The sequence below is a fragment of the Galeopterus variegatus genome, unplaced genomic scaffold (genome assembly GCF_000696425.1).
Source record: "Galeopterus variegatus unplaced genomic scaffold, G_variegatus-3.0.2 Scaffold863, whole genome shotgun sequence".
Taxonomy (NCBI): Eukaryota; Metazoa; Chordata; class Mammalia; order Dermoptera; family Cynocephalidae; genus Galeopterus; species Galeopterus variegatus.
In genome coordinates, this window is record NW_007726974.1 from 92,898 (window position 1) to 112,175 (window position 19,278).

General features: G+C 49.3%; 1 protein-coding gene across 4 annotated transcripts; it reads left to right on the forward strand.

The window, feature by feature from the left end:
* Positions 1–3,133: 3,133 nt before the first annotated feature.
* TCN2 (transcobalamin II) lies at positions 3,134–18,983 on the forward strand. 4 transcript variants are annotated; one of them, XM_008572999.1, is made up of 10 exons: positions 3,134–3,233; positions 3,487–3,737; positions 7,032–7,224; positions 8,023–8,192; positions 9,322–9,483; positions 10,804–10,976; positions 11,107–11,293; positions 12,168–12,339; positions 14,648–14,763; positions 18,384–18,983. In XM_008572999.1, exons 2-10 carry the CDS (start codon positions 3,674–3,676, stop codon positions 18,443–18,445), a joined length of 1,299 nt encoding a protein of 432 aa, XP_008571221.1. In that variant the 5' UTR covers positions 3,134–3,233; positions 3,487–3,673; the 3' UTR covers positions 18,446–18,983. The 4 variants fall into 4 exon arrangements, with proteins under 4 accessions (XP_008571221.1, XP_008571220.1, XP_008571219.1 ...); XM_008572998.1 differs by having other exon boundaries at positions 3,148–3,316; XM_008573000.1 differs by having other exon boundaries at positions 3,149–3,233; positions 3,522–3,737.
* The last annotated feature ends 295 nt before the right edge of the window (positions 18,984–19,278 follow it).

A 19,278-nucleotide genomic window follows, 5' to 3' on the forward strand; every position in this document is an offset into this window, starting at 1 on the left:
CACACACACACACACACACACACACACACACACACACACAAATGGTAACTAGGTGAGGTGATGTATTCATTAGCTTGATTGTGGTAATCATTTCACAATGTGTATGAATATCAAATCATCATATCGTACATCTTAAAAATATACAATTTTTCTCAGCTATATCCCAATAAAGCTGAAAAAAATTAAAAACAAAAAAACCTATGAGCAAGGTGTTACACCTTCATTTTAAAAAGAAACAGGCTTGGAAAGGTTAGGTGACTTGCCAAATACCTCAAAGTGGAGTCTAGGTCTGTCAGACGATCTTTTGCTGTTGTTGTTGTTGTTGTTGAGATTTAATAAATTAATTTTCTTTTTGCTTTTTCAAGGACATTCTTAAGTGAAACCAGCTTTTTTCCCCCATCTGGAGTGCATGGGGGGCCAAGAATACAGTGACTTTTAGTATAGTTTGGAGACACTGCCTAGATTCATGCTAAGACACCAGCAGTTTTAGACACCAATGCTTTGCACCATGAGTGTAAATGCCCAAACAGTGAAAAGGCAGATAGTGTCTTAGCATTATTATGAAAGTAATTTTGAACTCACAGACACCCTTAAAGGGTCTTGGAGACTGTCAGGCATCCAGGGACGACACTCTGAGAACTACTGCTCTAGCTTATGGGATTTTTGATGATTTTCTTTTTCTTTGCTTTCTTTCTCCTCTTCCTCCTCCTCTTCACTCTCCCCCTTCCTCCTCCTTAACACATCTGTATTTTCTAATTTTATGTGCAATCATTATGTGTTACATATTTTTTAAGCTTAAAATTCACTATAAACACCTTTGCATGTTAAGTGGCCTCTACAATAAAAATTTAATATATGTACATTTTAAATTACTAAAATGGGTCTTCTATATATAACCATATAGTTGTGTATTTGTTGTATGCATTCTTCTTATGCCATCTTCATGCATACAGTTTTATTTTTCTCTTTTGGATTTTTTTTATGCTATGTCCTAGCCCAATCAGCTGAAGACCGCCAGGAACAAACCAAGTCAGGTTTGTTGACACATTGCCATGAGGGAGACCGCCCAGCTGGGGGACCAAGGGGGTCCAAACAAAGGCAAAGGTTATTAAAGGATTTGGGGGAAGGGTGAAGTAAACCAAGAGGTGTTTTGATAGGTTCAAAGTTGTCCAGGGCTGTGTGTGAAGGGTCAACTTCAGGTCAGGACAACAAAGTGGACACAAAGTCCTGTTTCCTTGAAAACCACAAAGTTAAGATGGGGTGGAATGTTGAGTCTAGAAACTCCTTATGTAAGGCTGATTNAACCACAAAGTTAAGATGGGGTGGAATGTTGAGTCTAGAAACTCCTTATGTAAGGCTGATTCTCTGTGTCAAAGTGACTTAGCTCCTCCAGGCAAGAGTGGGATGTTTTGTTCACAAATATGATTTCAAACAGCAAATTTCTGATGGTTTGTGATTTTAGAAAAATTAAAAAATGAAATCTCAGTAAAAACATAGTAGTCACTCAGAGAACATGGTTATCAGGACACTTTACAGCCGTAGAATGCATGGCTTTGGTAGAAATAACATTTCCTATGAACATTGCAGCTGGCTTTATCTGTGCCTGTTATTCCAGTCTAATCTGTGGACTGGCAGACTTTCACTTTTTCATTCCAAGCTAATTTTCACTTTCTCAGCTATAGTCCCCCAAACAGAAATTCTGGTCTAAACAATTTGATCATTTTTCTTTTTCACTTTCCCTGACCACATGTTGGAAAACAGCCTAGATCCACCCTCATACTCTAATACCTATGGGAAATGCACTGTCCTCCCACCCCCACTCCCCACCCCCTGGCTCTGAGTCCCGGGCAATGAGGTGTCTGTCTCCCTCACTGCAGCACCCTCGAGCCCTTGGGGATCAGAGGTGACCCTCTGGAAGGACGCTGCTGCTGCTTCTCACCAGAGGCTGGCGATAGGAAGATCCACCATCATGGCCACCTCCAGGCTGCCCTCCTAGTGATAGCAGGAACCATAACTGCTGCCACCTGCCCTAGGCAGAGGGGTGGGGCGGCCAGGGCAGTCCCATCTGGGACCAAGCAGCTGCGTTGCACATACCCCAACACAGCTCCCCTGCAGGTCCCAATCCTCAATTTTGCCGAAGTTGGATCCCCAGCTGAACCTCCCTCTTTCCTTGGAAGCTCCAAGGGTGCTCCCCCTACCAGTCACACCCAGTATTCCTGCACTGGACAATATTTTATTTCAAATTTACAAGTACTTTGATAAACAGATACACATCCCTATATTTATCTATGTCAAGAGCTTGATGTGTGATAAATCAGGCACAAAAACATTATCTTGAAAGAATAAATCTTGGCAATTTGCATAAAATAATTTCAATAAAAATCTTATTTGGACATGATTAGGGGTGTCTTAAGGGCATAAAATCTTCAAGCTGAGCTGGAAAGGAGCCGTTAGAAAGATCTCACATTTGTCCAACCCTCTCATCTCACAGGAGGAACTATTTCAAACTCAAAGAGATTAAGTCACCTGGCCACGGTTATACAGCCACAGCTAGTTAACTCATATACAAGGGTACTTCAACAAGTTCATGGAAAAATCAAATTAAAAGCTAATATGAGGCTGGTTAGCTTATGTGGTTAGAGCATAGCCTTATAACTCAAAGGCAACAGGTTCAGATATGAATCTTTTCATTAACTTTTTTGAAGACCCCTTGTACACTGATTCTCTGCAATCAAATTAAAAGCTAATATGAGGCTGGTTAGCTTATGTGGTTAGAGCATAGCCTTATAACCCAAAGGCAACAGGTTCAGATATGAATCTTTTCATTAACTTTTTTGAAGACCCCTTGTACACTGATTCTCTGTGGGGCTGAGCAGATGAGGAATCCTTTGTTTTCTCTCCCCTTTGCAGAGATTTTTTGGGTTACTTTCCTAATCCTGGCAAGCAGCCCTGCTTTTCGTGCTTTGGAGTCTCGGATGACACAATCTCATTCTTTAACTTGTTTTTGTTTTGTTGTCTCCAGAAAGCTTCCAGATCTTTCCAGTTGATTGAGAAAACTGGCCCATCTGGTCTGGGTCCAGTGGCACGCCCCATCCCTGCGTGCTGGCAGGGCCGAAGAACAGCTGACTTCAGCAGCCTCACTCATGTGACCACCGCAGCTATAGCTCCTTGTTCTGCTCCTTGTCTGGGCCAGGGTGGGCACTTCAAGAGGCTCCTCCTGTGAGAAGCACCAGGTAGGAACCCCAGTCCTGCTGGTCTACCGCTAGGACGGGGGACACCAGACAGGCACAACAGGACAGACTTGGGCAGATCAGACGTAAGGCCTTCTGTGCTGGTCCAGGGCTCTTTAAGCAGTAGGGACGGAATGTGGCTGGCCTCGAGGTGCCTCACATGGTCCCTACTTGCCCTCCTCCTCCCCTTGTCCCCTACCTCCAGGAAGGTGACTGTGCCCTTCCTTCCTCTGTTCTTTGCCCTTCTCTTTCCCAGACAACAGACTTTTCCCCTCCTCTCTGCTGACTTAGCAGTGCACTGTGGGCGTGGAGGAATTAATCAGTGACAGGAAGCAGCCTCTTGCGGAGCAGTGGCTGGCTGTGGTCAGGACAGCCTCGGCAAGGCCAGCCCCAGGAATCTGTCCCGCTTCCTGCAGCTGCTCACCCACCTAGCTGCTCCTGCCATGGGGCACCTTGGAGCCTTCCTCTTCCTCTTGGGGGCCCTGGGGGCTCTCGCTGACATCTGTGGTGAGTAACCAGCCTCTACCTGGTACCTCTTTTCTCCTGGGTCCATAGGAGGGAGGACTATCTTGTCCAACCTTCTCGTTAAATATCTGGATACTGAGGCTTAGGGGTGTAATGGAGGAACTTATGAGTATCTTCCTGTCTGTGCTCCTGCAGCAGTTTGGCTTAGCTGGGCTTCATCGTTTAGCACATTGAATTGAATTAATTATGTGTCTGATTCTGCACCAGAAAAGATCTTCTTCATTAATTTAGTCATTTGTTCACATATTTATTCAACATATATTTGTTGAGCCTTTTCTGTGCCAGGCTCGGAGTTAGGCTTTGGGGAAAGAACAAAGAGCAGGACAGGCCCAATTCCTGCCCTCCTATCACTTATGTTTTAGTGAAGGGGACAGATCAAAGAAATCAAGTGACAAGTTGGGCTATGGTGAGTGCAGCAAAGGGTGGGAGGTTGGGGAAGGATCTCTGAGGACCAGGAGTCCACATGGGAGCTGAGACCATGAGGGAAGGAGCTGGCAAGAAAAAGGGGGTGGGGGGACGAGCATTCCAGGCAGAAGGAAGTGAGCATGTGGAGGCCCTGCCTGTTCCAGTTCTGTGTCCCAGGGCTGAGCCCCAGAGCCTCTTGGGACCTGTCTGAGTGCATAGACTCAGGGCCACTTTTGCACTGGGGCCAAGCAGGAAGCAGAAGGCAGGCCTGAGGACTTGAGGCTGCCCACTTCTCTTCGTCCTGCCTTATACTCTGCACGCGGGGTTATGCTCTGCAATATGCTTTCACCACCATGGTCTCTTGTTACCATGGAAATATCCTAAGAGGCAGGTCATGTTCAGGTGACAGATGAAGAAATGAAGAAGTCAAGGGTTTGAGGGACCAAGTGATCTGCTCAAAATGCTCCAGCTTTACCAGAGTTTTGCTGGACTCAGTTCTTGAAACTCCAATCCAGGGACTTCTCAGGGCACCAGAAGCACCTGCCCTGTGTTACATAAAAGCAATCAGACTCCAAGGCCTGGGCCCTTGGTTCTTTTTCAGACAGTCCCCAGGGGAGACCTGGGTTCAGCCAGCCAGAGTTTCCCCTCTGCCAGCGTGGTGGGCTCAGTCTTCAGCCTCAGACGGTTAGTTCATAAGCCTGACCCCACAAGAGCCACCCTCCCTCAGGGTCTGGGGAACCTTGAACTGGGGTTTGGGGTGCAGCCACTTAATTGCTCCCAGCCTCATTCCCTCACCTATAAAATGGTCTAAGAATGCCCCTGCCTTCCTCCTTGGTGTGGTGCGAGGGTCCCACAGCACCTGCTTTTCCACCTTAAAGCTGGGTATGGCTGTGAAATTGACAGGGATTGCTGCACCAACGCTAATGCAAGGTGTGCTCCTGTGCTTCTGACTGTCAACCAAGCAGTCCTCAGCTGGCAGGGCTGAGCGGTCCTGGGAGCAGGAGGCCATAGCCCCAGGCCACTTTTATTACCCTGGGTGAATTTGTTCGTGAATCTGCCCGCTCCTTCCTTCTAAGGAGGTTGAATTGTGGTCATCAGCCTCCTTTTACAGCCGGCTCCTTGTCTTATCACTTTTAACCTCTCCTGACTCAACCTGCTGGAAGTCAGAGACCAGGGTGGGGGCAGGGGACTCCCTAAGGAGGTTGAATTGTGGTCATCAGCCTCCTTTTACAGCCGGCTCCTTGTCTTATCACTTCTAACCTCTCCTGACTCAACCTGCTGGAAGTCAGAGACCAGGGTGGGGGCAGGGGACTCTGTTTCAAGAAAAGGGAGAGGGAAAGAGAGTTTCAGAGACACTGATGACCAGAGAGAGGCTGGGAGAGACTGAGGCAGACAGACATAGAGAGCCTCAGAGAGATTGAGAGAGAGTGAGAGAGACAGACCTACAGAAGTGAATACAGACACACAGAAAGGCTCTGGTAAGAGAAAGGTAAGAGAAAAGCAATACCACCCCACCCCCCATTGTAATGTTACAGTTAACACTGGTAAGAAACCAGCCACGTGCTCCAGCCTGGGCTCACACCTCAAAGAATTATTTAAGGTTTCACACCAGCGAACGGTCACCTTATAGCAACAAATATCTGTGACTTTTTTTTTTTTTTTTTTTTGGTGGCTGACATGTACAGGGATCATCTGAACTAGTGACCTTGGTGTTATAATGCTGAACTCTAACCAACTAAGTTAACCGGCCAGCCTGTGACTTTTGGGAAAACAGGCATATGGCAGTAGGACTCAAACCTGGAGAGATGGGGCTTTGTTACAGGAACTCTGGTCCTCATGCCAGGAGCCCCAGGAGGCGGGCAAAGCGCTCTGCAGCAGTTCCTTTCCCTGGTCCTCTGGCAGTTGTGGCCTGCCCAGGATCCTGGGATGTGGCACAGTGGAGACCACCATTGGCAGCTGGAGCCCAACAGCAAGTGGGAGGCAGTAAATGGGGATGGAAAGTCAAAAGTGCCTCCAAGGCAACCTACTCTAAGCTACCCTGTGCTGAGCTAGGGTTCATACCCCAAGTGGGGCAGGCAGCAGTCAGCTGGAGCTGGGAAATATCCCTGAGGCTCTGCTTCCAGGGAATGTCAGCATTTTGGTAGCTTCAAGTAAATCCCTCAGCACACAGATAAATAGCTGCAAACTGTGACAATTTTCTGATAGCTCTCCTCACAATCTCAGGTCCTCTTCACTTAAACAGGGATGACAGGAAAAGCGTGATTTTCAGATCTGCATGGAGGAAGTTCACCAGGCAGCCCCAGTTAACCAGTTGGCAGTCTGCAGTGTTTGAGAACTGGATGTGTAACACATTCTGTGTGTGGGCTGAAGATTTTGTAAAGGGGCAAAACACATTCGGCAGGGAGCCAAAGAACAGGCGCTTTGCAGTCAAGACCATCCTTGGCTTTGCAGCCTAGTGTAGGATACAACATGACTTTGAACTTCTGTTTCCTCTCTTTTGCAAAGTGAGGATGATAGTAACTACATCACAGGGCTGGCGTGAGACCAAGTAGATCAGGCCCAGTGCCTGGGGCACACCTTGCAGCTTGGCATCCAGTCTCGCTATCACTCCTGTTGAGCAAAGCAGTTGCGTGGCGACAGCATCCTTTGCCCTGGGCCCACCATATCTCCCTGGCTCTTTTGAGATACCTGCTTCCCCCCTTTACCCACTCCCTTTCAGTATGGCTGCATTTCCCCATACAAGTGGGGTGTGTGCTGGGTGGAGTTGGGGTTGGGGATATGTATTCCCTGGAGTTGGCCCTGGTAATGTCCAAGCAGCTCCTTGTGGTGGCCTGGCTCTGTGACCTCACTTGCATCATTTTCTTTTCTAAGAAATACCAGAAGTGGACAGCCACCTGGTAGAGAAGCTGGGCCAGCACCTCTTGCCTTCGATGGACGCGCTCTCCCTGGAGTACCTGAACCCCAGCATCTACGTGGGCCTGCGCCTCTCCAGCCTGCAGGCTGAGACCAAGGAGAACCTCTACCTGCATAGACTCAAGCTCTATCACCAGCAATGCCTCCTGGAGTATTGCCACATTCTCTCTTCTTTCCCCATGTCTTTCTCCACATGCTAAGAGACAGGAGACCTGGGTTCTGGTTTGCACCTGTCACTGCTTTGTTGGAAGACTTTAGGCACAGTTTTTCTTTTCTGGGCCTCCATCTGTAGAATGAAGTGGTTAGTTGAACTAGATCAGAGATGCTAACACAGAGCCCTGTGCTGCTACTGCAGCATTCTGCACCTGAGGCAGACATCACTAATCCATGACCACACTCTTTCATACTGAGTCCAGAAGCAGCACCTACCTCTTTCTGTGCTCCCCTCCCAAGCCTGAGGCAGACGTCACTAATTGAAGATCCCACTCTTTCATAGTGAGCCCAGAAGCAGCATCCTTCTGTGCACCCTTTCCAAGGAGCATTACGGAGAGGCCTGCTCTGGGGTTTGAATGAGAGGTGAAGAACCAGATGCAGCTGTGGAGCACTTCCTGCTTGGGCTCCCTCTCAAGAAGTGGATGAAGGGTGGGAGAGGAAAGAAAGGGGAGAGTGCATGGGCTAAGCATGGCCAAAATGGGGGGGCAGGCACAGGTTATTTGGATGCAGGAGCCCTCAGAGTTTATCTTTGAGCTTAATCCTTCATCTCATTAAATATTTGTGGCATACACCTCCCAATAGCATAGCTGACTACACTTACTTTTAGCAGTTCTAGCGAAGTTTCCAACTGTTAGGATTTTTCCCACTTTGTGATGTTGGTGGGAGGCACCCCCAAGCCAAACTTACCGGAGTGGGTACTTTCTTACAAAGATGTTGTTAACTGCCTTTGTCCTAGGTCTGCCTCCAGTGATGATAACAGTGACTGCCAGACCAAGCCTTCCAGGGGCCACCTGGCCCTCTACCTGCTTGCTCTCAGAGCCAATTGCGAGTTTGTCGGGGGCCACAAGGGGGCCAGGCTGGTCTCACAGCTCAAGTGGTTCTTGGAGGAAGAGAAGAGGGCCATTGGTGAGGGGACGCCATCTGCTGGGGGTGGGAGCAGCTAGGAGGGTTCATCAGATAATGTTCTCTGGTGAGAATCAGAATTTCACATTTCCTCCCCAGGCCTCTTTCCTGCCCTCCGTACTGCCTGTCTCTGCATCCACTTAGAGGCTCAGGCCTGCCCTGGTAGCCATCCTTGATCCAGCCTTTCCTGCACCCCACACAGTTCCTCCCCAGGCCTCTTTCCTGCCCTCCGTACTGCCTGTCTCTGCATCCACTTAGAGGCTCGGGCCTGCCCTGGTAGCCATCCTTGATCCAGCCTTTCCTGCACCCCACACAGACTCTGTTGCTCAGCCACCAAGACTGACCTGACTTTCCACTTTCTGGGACAACTGCACAGTCTCCTTATTACATAGTCCTTAGCCTGTCTCTGCTAACTTTCCTGCCTCCTGACTCGACCCAGCACACAAAAACAAGAGTGAGACTTTTCAACATAAATCTGGTCTTGTTAGTGCTGCTTAACCCAGCAGGAGCCCCTTACTGCTCTGTTCACAGCCTTCATGCCCAGCCTGTCTGCCCTTCTCTCCTCTCCTGGCTCGGCCCTGCTTACCCACTTGCCCATCCTCCATGGGCTCTGGCCACACTGGCCTTCCCTCAGCTCAGAAGCCACAGTCCTCATTCATATTCCCTCCATCTAGAATGGCTTCCCTCTCCTAGCTCACTCCTGCTCCACCTTAACTCCTCCTTTGCCTCCCCCTACCCCCAGCATCACTTCCTTGGGGAATCTTGCCCCGACCTCCCAGCTATTTGAAGACTCTGTTATAGGGTTCCTTGGACCGCAGCCCATATTTTAGTTACAAGTACGCTTTCATGAGCAAGAGTGGTTTTATGGTCAGAAGCCCCATCTGCACAGAGCCCGCCGTCATCCCTGTACTCCTCCCCCTGAGCACAGCACCTGACACATAATGGAGCCTCAGCAAGTACAGGTTGAGTCAATGAAGGAAGGAAGGATCCCACATCCCTAAGGAAGGCATTTGGAAGTACAGGCAGTGGGGCCCTGTGTGCTAGTGGGGCTGGTTGCCAGGAGGGGGCAGAGAGGCAGGCAACCCCTCAGACCTGGCATGACACCCCTACCCTTGGGTTTTCTCCCTCCCAGGGCACGATCACAAGGGCCACCCCCAGACCAGTTACTACCAGTACAGCCTGAGCATCCTGGCCCTGTGTGTCCACCAGAAGCGGCTCCATGACAGTGTGGTGGGCAAGCTCCTGTATGCTGTAGAACATGACCAGCATCTCCAACAGGGCCACCTTGCTGTCGGTGAGTGGGTCAGCCTCTGCTGAGGCCAGGCTGACACTCCCTCAGTCCCTAGCCCCAACTAAAGGCCTCCACACCCTGGCCCCATGCTTACTTTTCCTTGGGACCCCTCCTTATCAAGTCCCTTAGAAGTGAAGTAGCGAGGGCTCAGGTGTGGTGCAGCGGCTGTAAGCCACTTTGGAGCTAGACTGGGATCCTGACCCCAGTTGCATCACATGTTAATGGGTGGGGACCCCTGGTCAGGTGGCCTTTCTGGTTCAGCTTCTCAGGTAAAACGACCTCCCAACAACACCTTGATAAAGGAGGCCATATCAGCAAAGGGCTTGCTTAGCACAGCGCCTGGCATGGAGAAAGTTCTGGGTGCATAGCTATGATCTTATCATTATATGAGCTGGGAAGTCTGAGGCCTGGATTCTGGATCTGCTTCCTCACTGTGTGACTTTGGGCCTCTATTTCCGTTTCTCATCATTGTGATTCAAGGTTTTTCCAGGCCTGGAGTCCCATGAGTGAATGTGTGCACCTCACACAGGGTGGGGTAGGATGGAGTAGGTTGTGGGGGTAGGTGCCCAGGGAGAAGAAGGCAGCAGGGCCCCTGCCAGCAGGGAGCTTGTTCTGCCTCAGAGGCTTGTAGAAAAACCACTGTGGGCACATTAAAATCTTCTGGAGGGGGGAATCGGGGGGTGAAGAGGGGCTTGAAAAACCCCAGGGCCCAGGCAGTTCCTTGTACCAATTAAATCAGACTACCTTAAGGGATTGGATTCCTATACAGGCCAGCTGCTCCCCCAAAATAAATAAATACAATAGTTTAGCTGGCTAGTTAGCTCAGTTGGTTAGAACACAGTGTTATAACACCAAGGACAAGGTTAAGGATTTAGATCCCCATAGGGGCCAACCACAAAAAAACAACAACAACAACAAAAAAAAAAAACAACCCCACAAAATCAGACTATCTGGGGATGGACCCAGGCATTAGTTGGTTTAAAACTCCTTTGGTGATTCCAATGTGCAGCCAGATTTGGGAACAAATGATATAGGATCAAGTCCTCCTGGTCCACCTCCTCCAGTCTATTTCCCTAACCTCTAGCCCCCAAGGAGGAGATTGATGAGCCAAACCAATTTGCCTGGGACATAGGACTTTCAGTGCCCAGATCTGCAAAGTCCTGGGTAAACCAGGCCTAGTTAGTGCCCCTGCCTGATCTGACCATGTTGCCCCCTCTTCAAGCCTCCTGCGGCTGCCCATTGCCACAGGGCCTGAGACCCAAGGCCCTGTCAGACCTGACTCCACTTGTCTCTCCAGTTCATCACATGTCCTGTCCCCCGCAGACACGATGGCCATGGCAGGCTTGGCCCTCACTTGTCTGGAGAACTCCAACTTAAACCCTGATCAGAGACAACGGATCACCAGGGCCATTAGGACAGCACGAAAGAAGGTCCTGAAGGCCCAGACCCCCGAGGGCCACTTTGGAAATGTCTACAGTACCCCACTAGCACTGCAGGTAGGAAAGAGACCCTGGAGCCATGGCCACCCTGAGGGTCAGTGGGGGTGGACTGGTCTGGTGCTGGAAGTCCTGGCTTCTCCCCTCTGGCTGACCCACCTCCTCCCTCTCTCCCCTACTCTGTCACCAGCTGCTGATGACCTCCCCCATGTCCAGGGTGGAGCTGGGCACAGCATGCCTCAAGGCAAGGGCTGCTCTGTTGGCCAGCCTGCAGGATGGGGCCTTCCAGAATGTTCTCATGATCTCCCAGCTGCTGCCTGTCCTTAACAACAAGACCTATGTGGATCTCATCTCCCCAGACTGCCTGGCACCAAGAGGTAGCCAAGCCTGTCATGGGAGTATAGCTCTTTACAACCTGCAGAGCTCTCACCAACACCTGCGTGCTCCAGAGGGGAGGTTGCTTGGTCCTGATTTGCTGAGTCAACACGAGTTTGTGGGTGTTTGTGGACACAGAGGCTAAAAATGTGGTAACAGCTTCTAGAAGCTCACACCGTCTTAGAGGGAGACACCAAATGGAGATCTCTCTGTGGGCCCCTTGGGTGATACCCAGCACAGAAATGTGTGAGTGAATGAATGGATGAATGAATGAATGGGGAGAGAAACATTTTGGTTAACTCTGATACAACATGATGAGCCCCAATTAGCGGCATGAATCAGGGCTTCATCTGGGAAAGGGACTTGGGGATGTGAGTGGGATTTGCTCGTGGAGAAGGGAGAAGGGAGGGCCGAGCAGAGAGGAGGCAGCAATAAGGCACAGAAGTGTGAAGAATTTGGGGGAATGTTTTTGCAAAAGAGTGGGGTCTGGGAAAACAAGCAGGAATGGCAGGCAGATATATGCAAAGGAGGGGAGAGCATCGTAGGTAATGGGGAGTGACGTGAACAAATGTATGTTCTAGAAAGAGCTGTCTGGGGTGCTATGTGGGAGATAGGTGGGAGGGGGGATACTGGAGGAAGAGAAAACAGTGAGGGGCCCGACGCTGGGCAGTGAGGTGATGTGGGGGCTGAGAGACAGGGGAGACTGGGATGGCAGCCGGGTTTCAGCTGAGCATGTGGTGATGACATTAGTTGAGATGACAACATGAGGAAGGATCAGGTCCAGATGGGCCACACTGTCTTTGAGGGAAGAGAGGAGGACTAACACCTGGGCTCTCTGCCCTCACCCCAGCTGCCCCTCCTTTCTCCCTGGCACAGTCACGATGAGACCAGCTACCAAGCCTCTCTCACAGACCCAAGTCCCAGAGATCATCAGCATCACGCTGAAGGTCCCCAGCATCTTGCCGTTATACAAACAATCCATCTCTGTCTTTGCCGGGTCCTCCTTGGAAGATGTCCTGAAGACAGCCCAGGAGCTAGGAGAATTCACGTGAGGCCCCCACCTCCCAGCCCTCACCTCACCCAACCCCATGTGCCTGAAAGGGGGTAGAGGAAGGGGTTCCCTCAGGAGAGGTACCAGCCCAGCTTCTTGCTTCCACCTTCTCCATCCTTTCTTGCCCATGCTGTTGGGGAAGCAGGGAGCTGTGGGCCAGTATTGTTATTAAAAGGTCATTGTCATTAAGACTCTGGAGGCAGAGCCCCCACATTTGATTCCCAGCTCCGCTGCTCTCCAGCTGGGGCCCCAGACCAGTTATTTACCCACAACTCAGTGAGGATACCAGTTGTGCTCTGTCCTCACAGGGCCAGTGTGAGGAGTCCAGGAGTCAGTGCACATAGAGATGGTGGTACATGCTTGTTATGTGGTCTCAATACAGGCTAGCTTGCATAAACATTATTTGATTATTAGTCCTATTCTGTTAATTACCCTGAGGATGTTGGACAACATCCTTAAACTTGCTTCTCACCCTGAGATTAGACAAGTCTGAGGGCAAGCATGTCCAAGTGTTGCTCTATGCCAGCCTGTCTCTGCCTAAATAACATAAACATGATTTTTGTGTTACCAACAGGGAATCTGGCCCAGAGAAGTTGAGTGTCTTCCTTCAGGTCACCTAGTCCCCCAACTTCTCCTCTAGAAAGATGTGTCTCAGTTTGAGAGGGCCCCAATTTCTGTCCGCAGCCAGACTTCCCACATCCTGCAGCCAGGGAGGGCTCACAGCTGATGTTTTGGGGTCATTGGGGCCAGGAAATCTCAGGCCAGGGAAATGTAAAGGACAAAATCCTCCTAGACATGAAGTTAATTTACTTCTTCTATAATATGACTTAGATGTGTACTAACATGTTTAGTCAATATAAAGTCCTTTCTCTTTCTAGCTCTAGACAATTTTTAATCCTAAAAAACTTTGCAAATTAAATAGCAGAGTATAAAAACCAGTCACATTCAAATAAGTGCAGAGAGGTGCAGGGATCGCTCCCAGGTGCAGGCTGGGCCTGTGCTTCAGCACTCCCCTGTGGTTGAGCTGCCCTCTTCCCAGGCTCTTCCCTGGCCCTAACACTTCATTTACTATGAAGTCTACCTTCATTCTCTTCCTGGTCACCTGCAGTGCATAGAGCAGTGCTGCTGGGTGGCCTCCCCATTTGTAGGGAGGCCACACACATGCCCAGCGCCCTTGGCAGGGCTCAGTCCAGCAGACACAGAGATTACACGGAACCTGCTGGTATTCATGCTTAGATATTGTCATCAAAATGAAAAACAGATAGAATTTAACATTTTTATTCAGAGCTTGGGGATCCCTGAGAAGACATTGTGGATGACAATCTGAGAAATAGTTCTCTTATTAGTGGGGATGAGTGTCTGAACTGGGTTCAGGGGCCAGACAGGAAGGCCATGTTTGAGAAATGTGAATACACAACAGAGAGAACTAAATTGCAGAGAGACAGACAGACAGACACATGTAGAGAAGTGGCCCCACAGAGTTAAGGAATGACCAGGGAAAAGAGCTGTCCTGTGACATCCCCTAAAACAAGACTTTCCCTTTGTCTAAGTCACCCTGAGTGGGTTTCTGTTTTTTAAAACTTAAAAAAATCCCTTCCTAAGGCTGGAGCCATTGATAAGCCCCTTCAGAGGGAGGAAAGACATGCTCCCGGGGTTTTAAGAGGATCATTTTGGCAGTGACATCCAAATGGGTTGCAGAAATGTGAAGTTGGAGGTGAGGAGCTCAGGGAAGGGGATGTGAGGAAGGGGACTCTTAGTTGCCAGGGCCAGAAGTCTAACTCCGATCCTCTCAGGCAATAGGGAGTATGGAGTGTATAGAATCAGAGAGAAGACTAAACAACCAGGCCCCAAAGACAGGGGAATGCTTCTGGGCCACAGAAACTTCCAGAACAAGAGACTCAGTGCCGCCGCCAGGTGTCTCTGACTCTGCCTCCCACATGCCTGCCTCTGCATGCTGGCTTCGCTTTCTCTCATTGCACAGCTTCTGATTCTCACCCTCTGCAACATCAGCCACCAGAGAGGAAACGACTAAGTTAAGCTAAGTTGATAACATAATAGGTGTCCCTTCCTGGAGGCCATGGTCATTGTCAACACAGAGAGGATGAAGCCTGAGTGGGCAGTAGCAGTGGGGCTGGAGAGAGGGGAGTAGAGATGAGACCCATGGACCATGGCCAGGTGGCCCAGGAAGGGTTTGCCTGGTGCTGGCCCAAAGGCGAGGGCAGGACTTTGCTGGTGCGGTGAGCTCGACTCCTCTCTTTGCGAACAGCAGTCACCCCTTCTCTCTCTTCACCTTTCCCTTTTGTAGATATAGAACACGAGCCACCTTGTCGGGCCCCTACGTGATCTCCGTGATGGGGAAAGAGGCTGGCGATCGTGAGTTCTGGCAGCTCTTACAAGCCCCTGACACCCCCCTGCTGCAGGGTGAGTCTGGTGGCCTGCCACGCCTGATGAGTCCCCTACCCACCCCTGACCCAGCAACAAGCCTTCATCAACTCACAGCTTTCTCCTGAACCTTCCTGGATAACAGCTTCATAAAATCATTGATGCTCAAGGTTGAATACACAGTCAGGTGTCACTTAACAGTGGGGATACATTCTGAGAAATGTGTTGTTAGGCAAGTTCATCGTTGTGCAAACATCATAGGGTGTACTTGCACGAATCTAGACAGTATAGCCTACTATACACCTATGCTCTAAGGTACAGCTTATGGCTCCACAGCTATAAACCTGCATAGTGTGTTCCTTTACTAAATAGTGTAGGCAGTTATAACACAATGGGAAGTATTTGTGTATCTAAACATATCTAAACATAGAAAAACTACAGTAAAAGTACAGTATTATAATCTTAAGGGACCACCATTGTATATGCAGTCTGTGGTTGACCAAAATGTCATTAAACAGCACAGGACTATAGTTTATTTAACTGAATTCTTTGAATTTTTTAGGTAAGTTATTGTGGAATTTTTTTATGTAAGTTATTGTAAGCTATTGTTTTCCTAGTTATCTAGGAAATCAGTAGGTACAAAAGAAGGATATTAAAATCATCTATAATTCATGACCTATGGCTGGCCGGTCAGCTCAGTTTGTTAGAGCATGGTGTTAGAACACCAAGGTCAAGGGTTCAGATCCCCATACTGCCAGCTGCCAAAATAATAATAACAATAATAATTCACCATCTAGAAATAACTTCTTTTAACTTTTGGTGCATTTTCTTCTAGATACTTTTAAAATTATATAAGTTTGTTCTTTCATAAAAAAATGGAGACATACTCTATATCAATGCTATTCAATAGAAATAAAATGTCAGCCACATGTGTAATTTTAAATTTTCTAGTTGGTGAAACTAATATTAATAATATATCTTATTTAACCCAATATATCCAAAATATTATCATTCCAAGGTTACTAATGACATATTTTCCATGCTTTTTTTGTATACTAAGATTTTAAGTGCTCAGTTTTCACATGAAAACTAGTGCAGCTCTATATACTACTTAGCAACTTATTTTTTTCATTCTTAATATATTGTAGACATCTTTCTATATTGGTACATGTAGATCTTCCTCTTTCTTTGTAATAGCCACATAAACTATATCATCCTTTATGTATTTCTTTCTTTTTTGGGGGAGGGGGGGACGGCTGGCCTGGATGGGGATCTGAACCCTTGACCTTGGTGTTACAAGGCTGTGATCTAATGGGCTGTATGTAATAGGAAGCGATTCTTAATATATTGTAGACATCTTTCTATATTGGTACATGTAGATCTTCCTCTTTCTTTGTCATAGCCACATAAACTATATCATCCTTTAGGTATTTCTTTCTTTTTGGGGGAGGGTGGTCGGCTGGCCTGGATGGGGATCTGAACCCTTGACCTTGGTGTTACAAGGCTGTGATCTAATGGGCTGTATGTAATAGGAAGCAAAATGTAAAGTAGCTTCAGCAATAGGATATCCATTGGCTCATGTGACTAGAAGTCCAGAGGTAGCAGGATTCAGGATTTCAGGACTGTTGTAAGCAGAGCTCCAGCCCTGCTTCCCTATGGCTCCTCTGGCTCTGTTCTCTTCGTGGCTTCCTCCTCCAGAGGGACCCTTCTGTTCCTTCCTGGGGCTGCTCCCTTTTATGACCGAGGGAACTGGTTTCTGAATCCCCCAGCAAACTTCTTCTGGCATCTCAAAGGCTGAATAGTGACACATGCCCATTCCTGGACCCATCCTTGTTGCTGGGAGATTGCCCAGGATCTGAATGCACCAATGGCTGGGAGAAAGGGATTATCACATCTGGCTTAGGTCAGTCAGGGCCCAAATCTGGTACTGGGCTGCTGCACAAAGGGGTGTGGAATGGGATGCATGGGCTACAACTTGTCAACACCTATTGGTCCTTTAGAGGGTCTCCAGTTTTAACTCTTAGGCCCCAAGCCATCATGAGCATCCTTGTGTACTAGCCCAGTTACTGGACAGACTCTTAAAGGTCATCTGTCCCTACTCTTGCTAAAGTTCCTTTTACACTCCCTTCCTCCAGGAACTTTTACTGGGCACTTACCATGTGCCAGGCATTGTGTCAAGTGCCTTATAGAAGGTGGGACTTTCTGAGAGAGTCCATTAAATGGTATTCTTTTTTCCTTTCTGTGTTCTGAATAAAGTGAGAAATAAAACAAAGGGGCAGTAGGCGGAGACTCCAAATCTTGCCTTTATTACTGATAAAGCCTGGACCGCAGGATGTAGCTGAAAGTGAGAACCAGGTAGACCTAGCCAGGAAGCAGACCTGCCCTGTTCTGTCCACCCCCCTCATCCCACCCCCCAGTCCAGCAGGAAGCCCACTCCCATAAGGAATAAAGAAGGGCCCGGTCTACATGTCTAGTTTATTCTTCCCAGTTAACCACTTGCATGTCATTCTTCTGCCTTCCTTGGGGTGGAAAGTGGCTGGGAGTTAGAGTAATTGAGTTCCCTCCTGTCTTGGTCCGTTTGGGCTGCTATAACAAAATACCGTAAACTGGGTGGCTTATAAAGAACAGAAATGTAGTTCTCAGGCTGGCCGGTTAGCTCAGTTGGCTGGAGTGCTGCCTCGTTCCACCAAGGTTAAGGGTTCAGATCCCTGCACCGGCCAGCTGCCAAAAAATAAAACACGAAATGTATTTCTCATAGTTCTGGAGTCCAGGAAGTCTGAGATCAGGACACTGACAGATTCAGTGTCTAGTGAGGGTCCACTTTCTGACTCATAGATGGCACTTTCTAGCTATGTCCTCAAATGGTAGAAGGGACAGGCCACTCTTTGGGCCTCTTTTATAAGGGCGCTAACCCCACTCATGAAGCTCCACCCTCATGACTTAATCACCTCCCAAAGACCCTACCTTCTAATACCATCACCTGGGTGGTCAGGTTTCAACACATGAATTCTGGGGGGACACGAACATCAGACCATAGCACCTCCATTGAAAGGAAACATCTCTGGGTTCTCTCAAAGGCCTCTTCTAACTCCCCTGCAGGTTGTTGGTATTATCATCATTCCCATTGCACCAGCGGGAACACTGGCACTCACAGAGGCTCACTAACTTGCCCAAAGTGACAATACTCATGAGAGACAGAGCCGGGGCTCGAACCCGGGTGTCCTACTGGAGCCTGGATTCTGTCTAAGGAGTAAGGGCTGACTCCCAGGAGACTTCACTCGTGGTCCTGGTTCTCCCTCCAGACTGCACTGAGCAAGTCCCTCTTCCTGATGGCCCCTGGGGTATTATAAAGACCGTGAACCCACAGTCTTGTCCGGGTCCCTGGTTCATTTTGCCCTGTGTTTGTCATCCAGCATGCTGTCCTGTACTGCCACCCTCTAGGGGCTTGCCTGCTACAAAATGAGTCCACAGGCCTCAGGGACCCTGAGGTCACAGCTGAGTTCAGTCTCTCATCTGTCTCTGGACAGCCCCCATCTTCCCACCACCAAGCCCTGGGTGGATCTTACAGACCCTGGCCTCAGGGTGGGGGGTCTGGAAGATGAAGTTGAGGGTTGGGATGCTCTGCCCTGTTAACGCCCTTGTTCAATCTGCTTCTTCAGGTATTGCTGACTACAGACCCAAGGATGGTGAAACCATCGAGCTGAGGCTGATTCGCTGGTAGCCCCTGGGCTCCCTCACCCCAGCAGCCTCGCATACTCCCAGGGCTTCTGCCCTCCCTCCTGACATCCCTGGAACAGGCACTTACCTGATCCTGCAGTCCCCTCCCATGTGCTTGGACTAAGGTCTCCTGGAGGACCCCAGCCACCATCCCTATGAGGGTCCTAAGCTACAGCCCACCCTGGAGCAGGGAGCCAAGCACCTTCCCTGTATAGTCTGTCAGCCCAGGTCTGGCCCAGCCTGGCCCTTCAGGCCTTTGGTGAAGACCACCCCGTGATCTGAAGGGCGTGAAGCATCTCAGACTACTTGGCAGAAGGAAGAGAAGCAGTCTGCTGGCTGCTGGTGTTGTGAGTACCACCACACTGTGTTTGGGGCCCTACAAGGAAGCCTCCATGGCCCAAGGGCTGTGGCCTTGACCTCAGCTCTCCACTTGGTGTCAGGGTGGCAGCCCCAGAGTTGGTCGTGGCACAGTAGTTGGCAAGGCCTCAGCAGGCTGCTCAGTGCCCACCTCTGATATAATTAAAGCATTGGTTGGCTCATGCTGCAGCATCCTGGTGCCTCATGTTCTGCAAGCACAGGGGCAGGGAGCAGAGAAGGGAAAGATGCCCGCGGGGGAGGAGAGGAGGGTGCGGGAGGGTTCTCTTGGATATTGGGGGGAGTGATGCCAGCAGTGGTGGCATTGACTCCTGTTATCTGGGCACTTACTTGCTGACAGGGGCAGGGAGCAGAGAAGGGAAAGATGCCCGCGGGGGAGGAGAGGAGGGTGCGGGAGGCTTCTCTTGGATATTGGGGGGAGTGATGCCAGCAGTGGTGGCATTGACTCCTGTTATCTGGGCA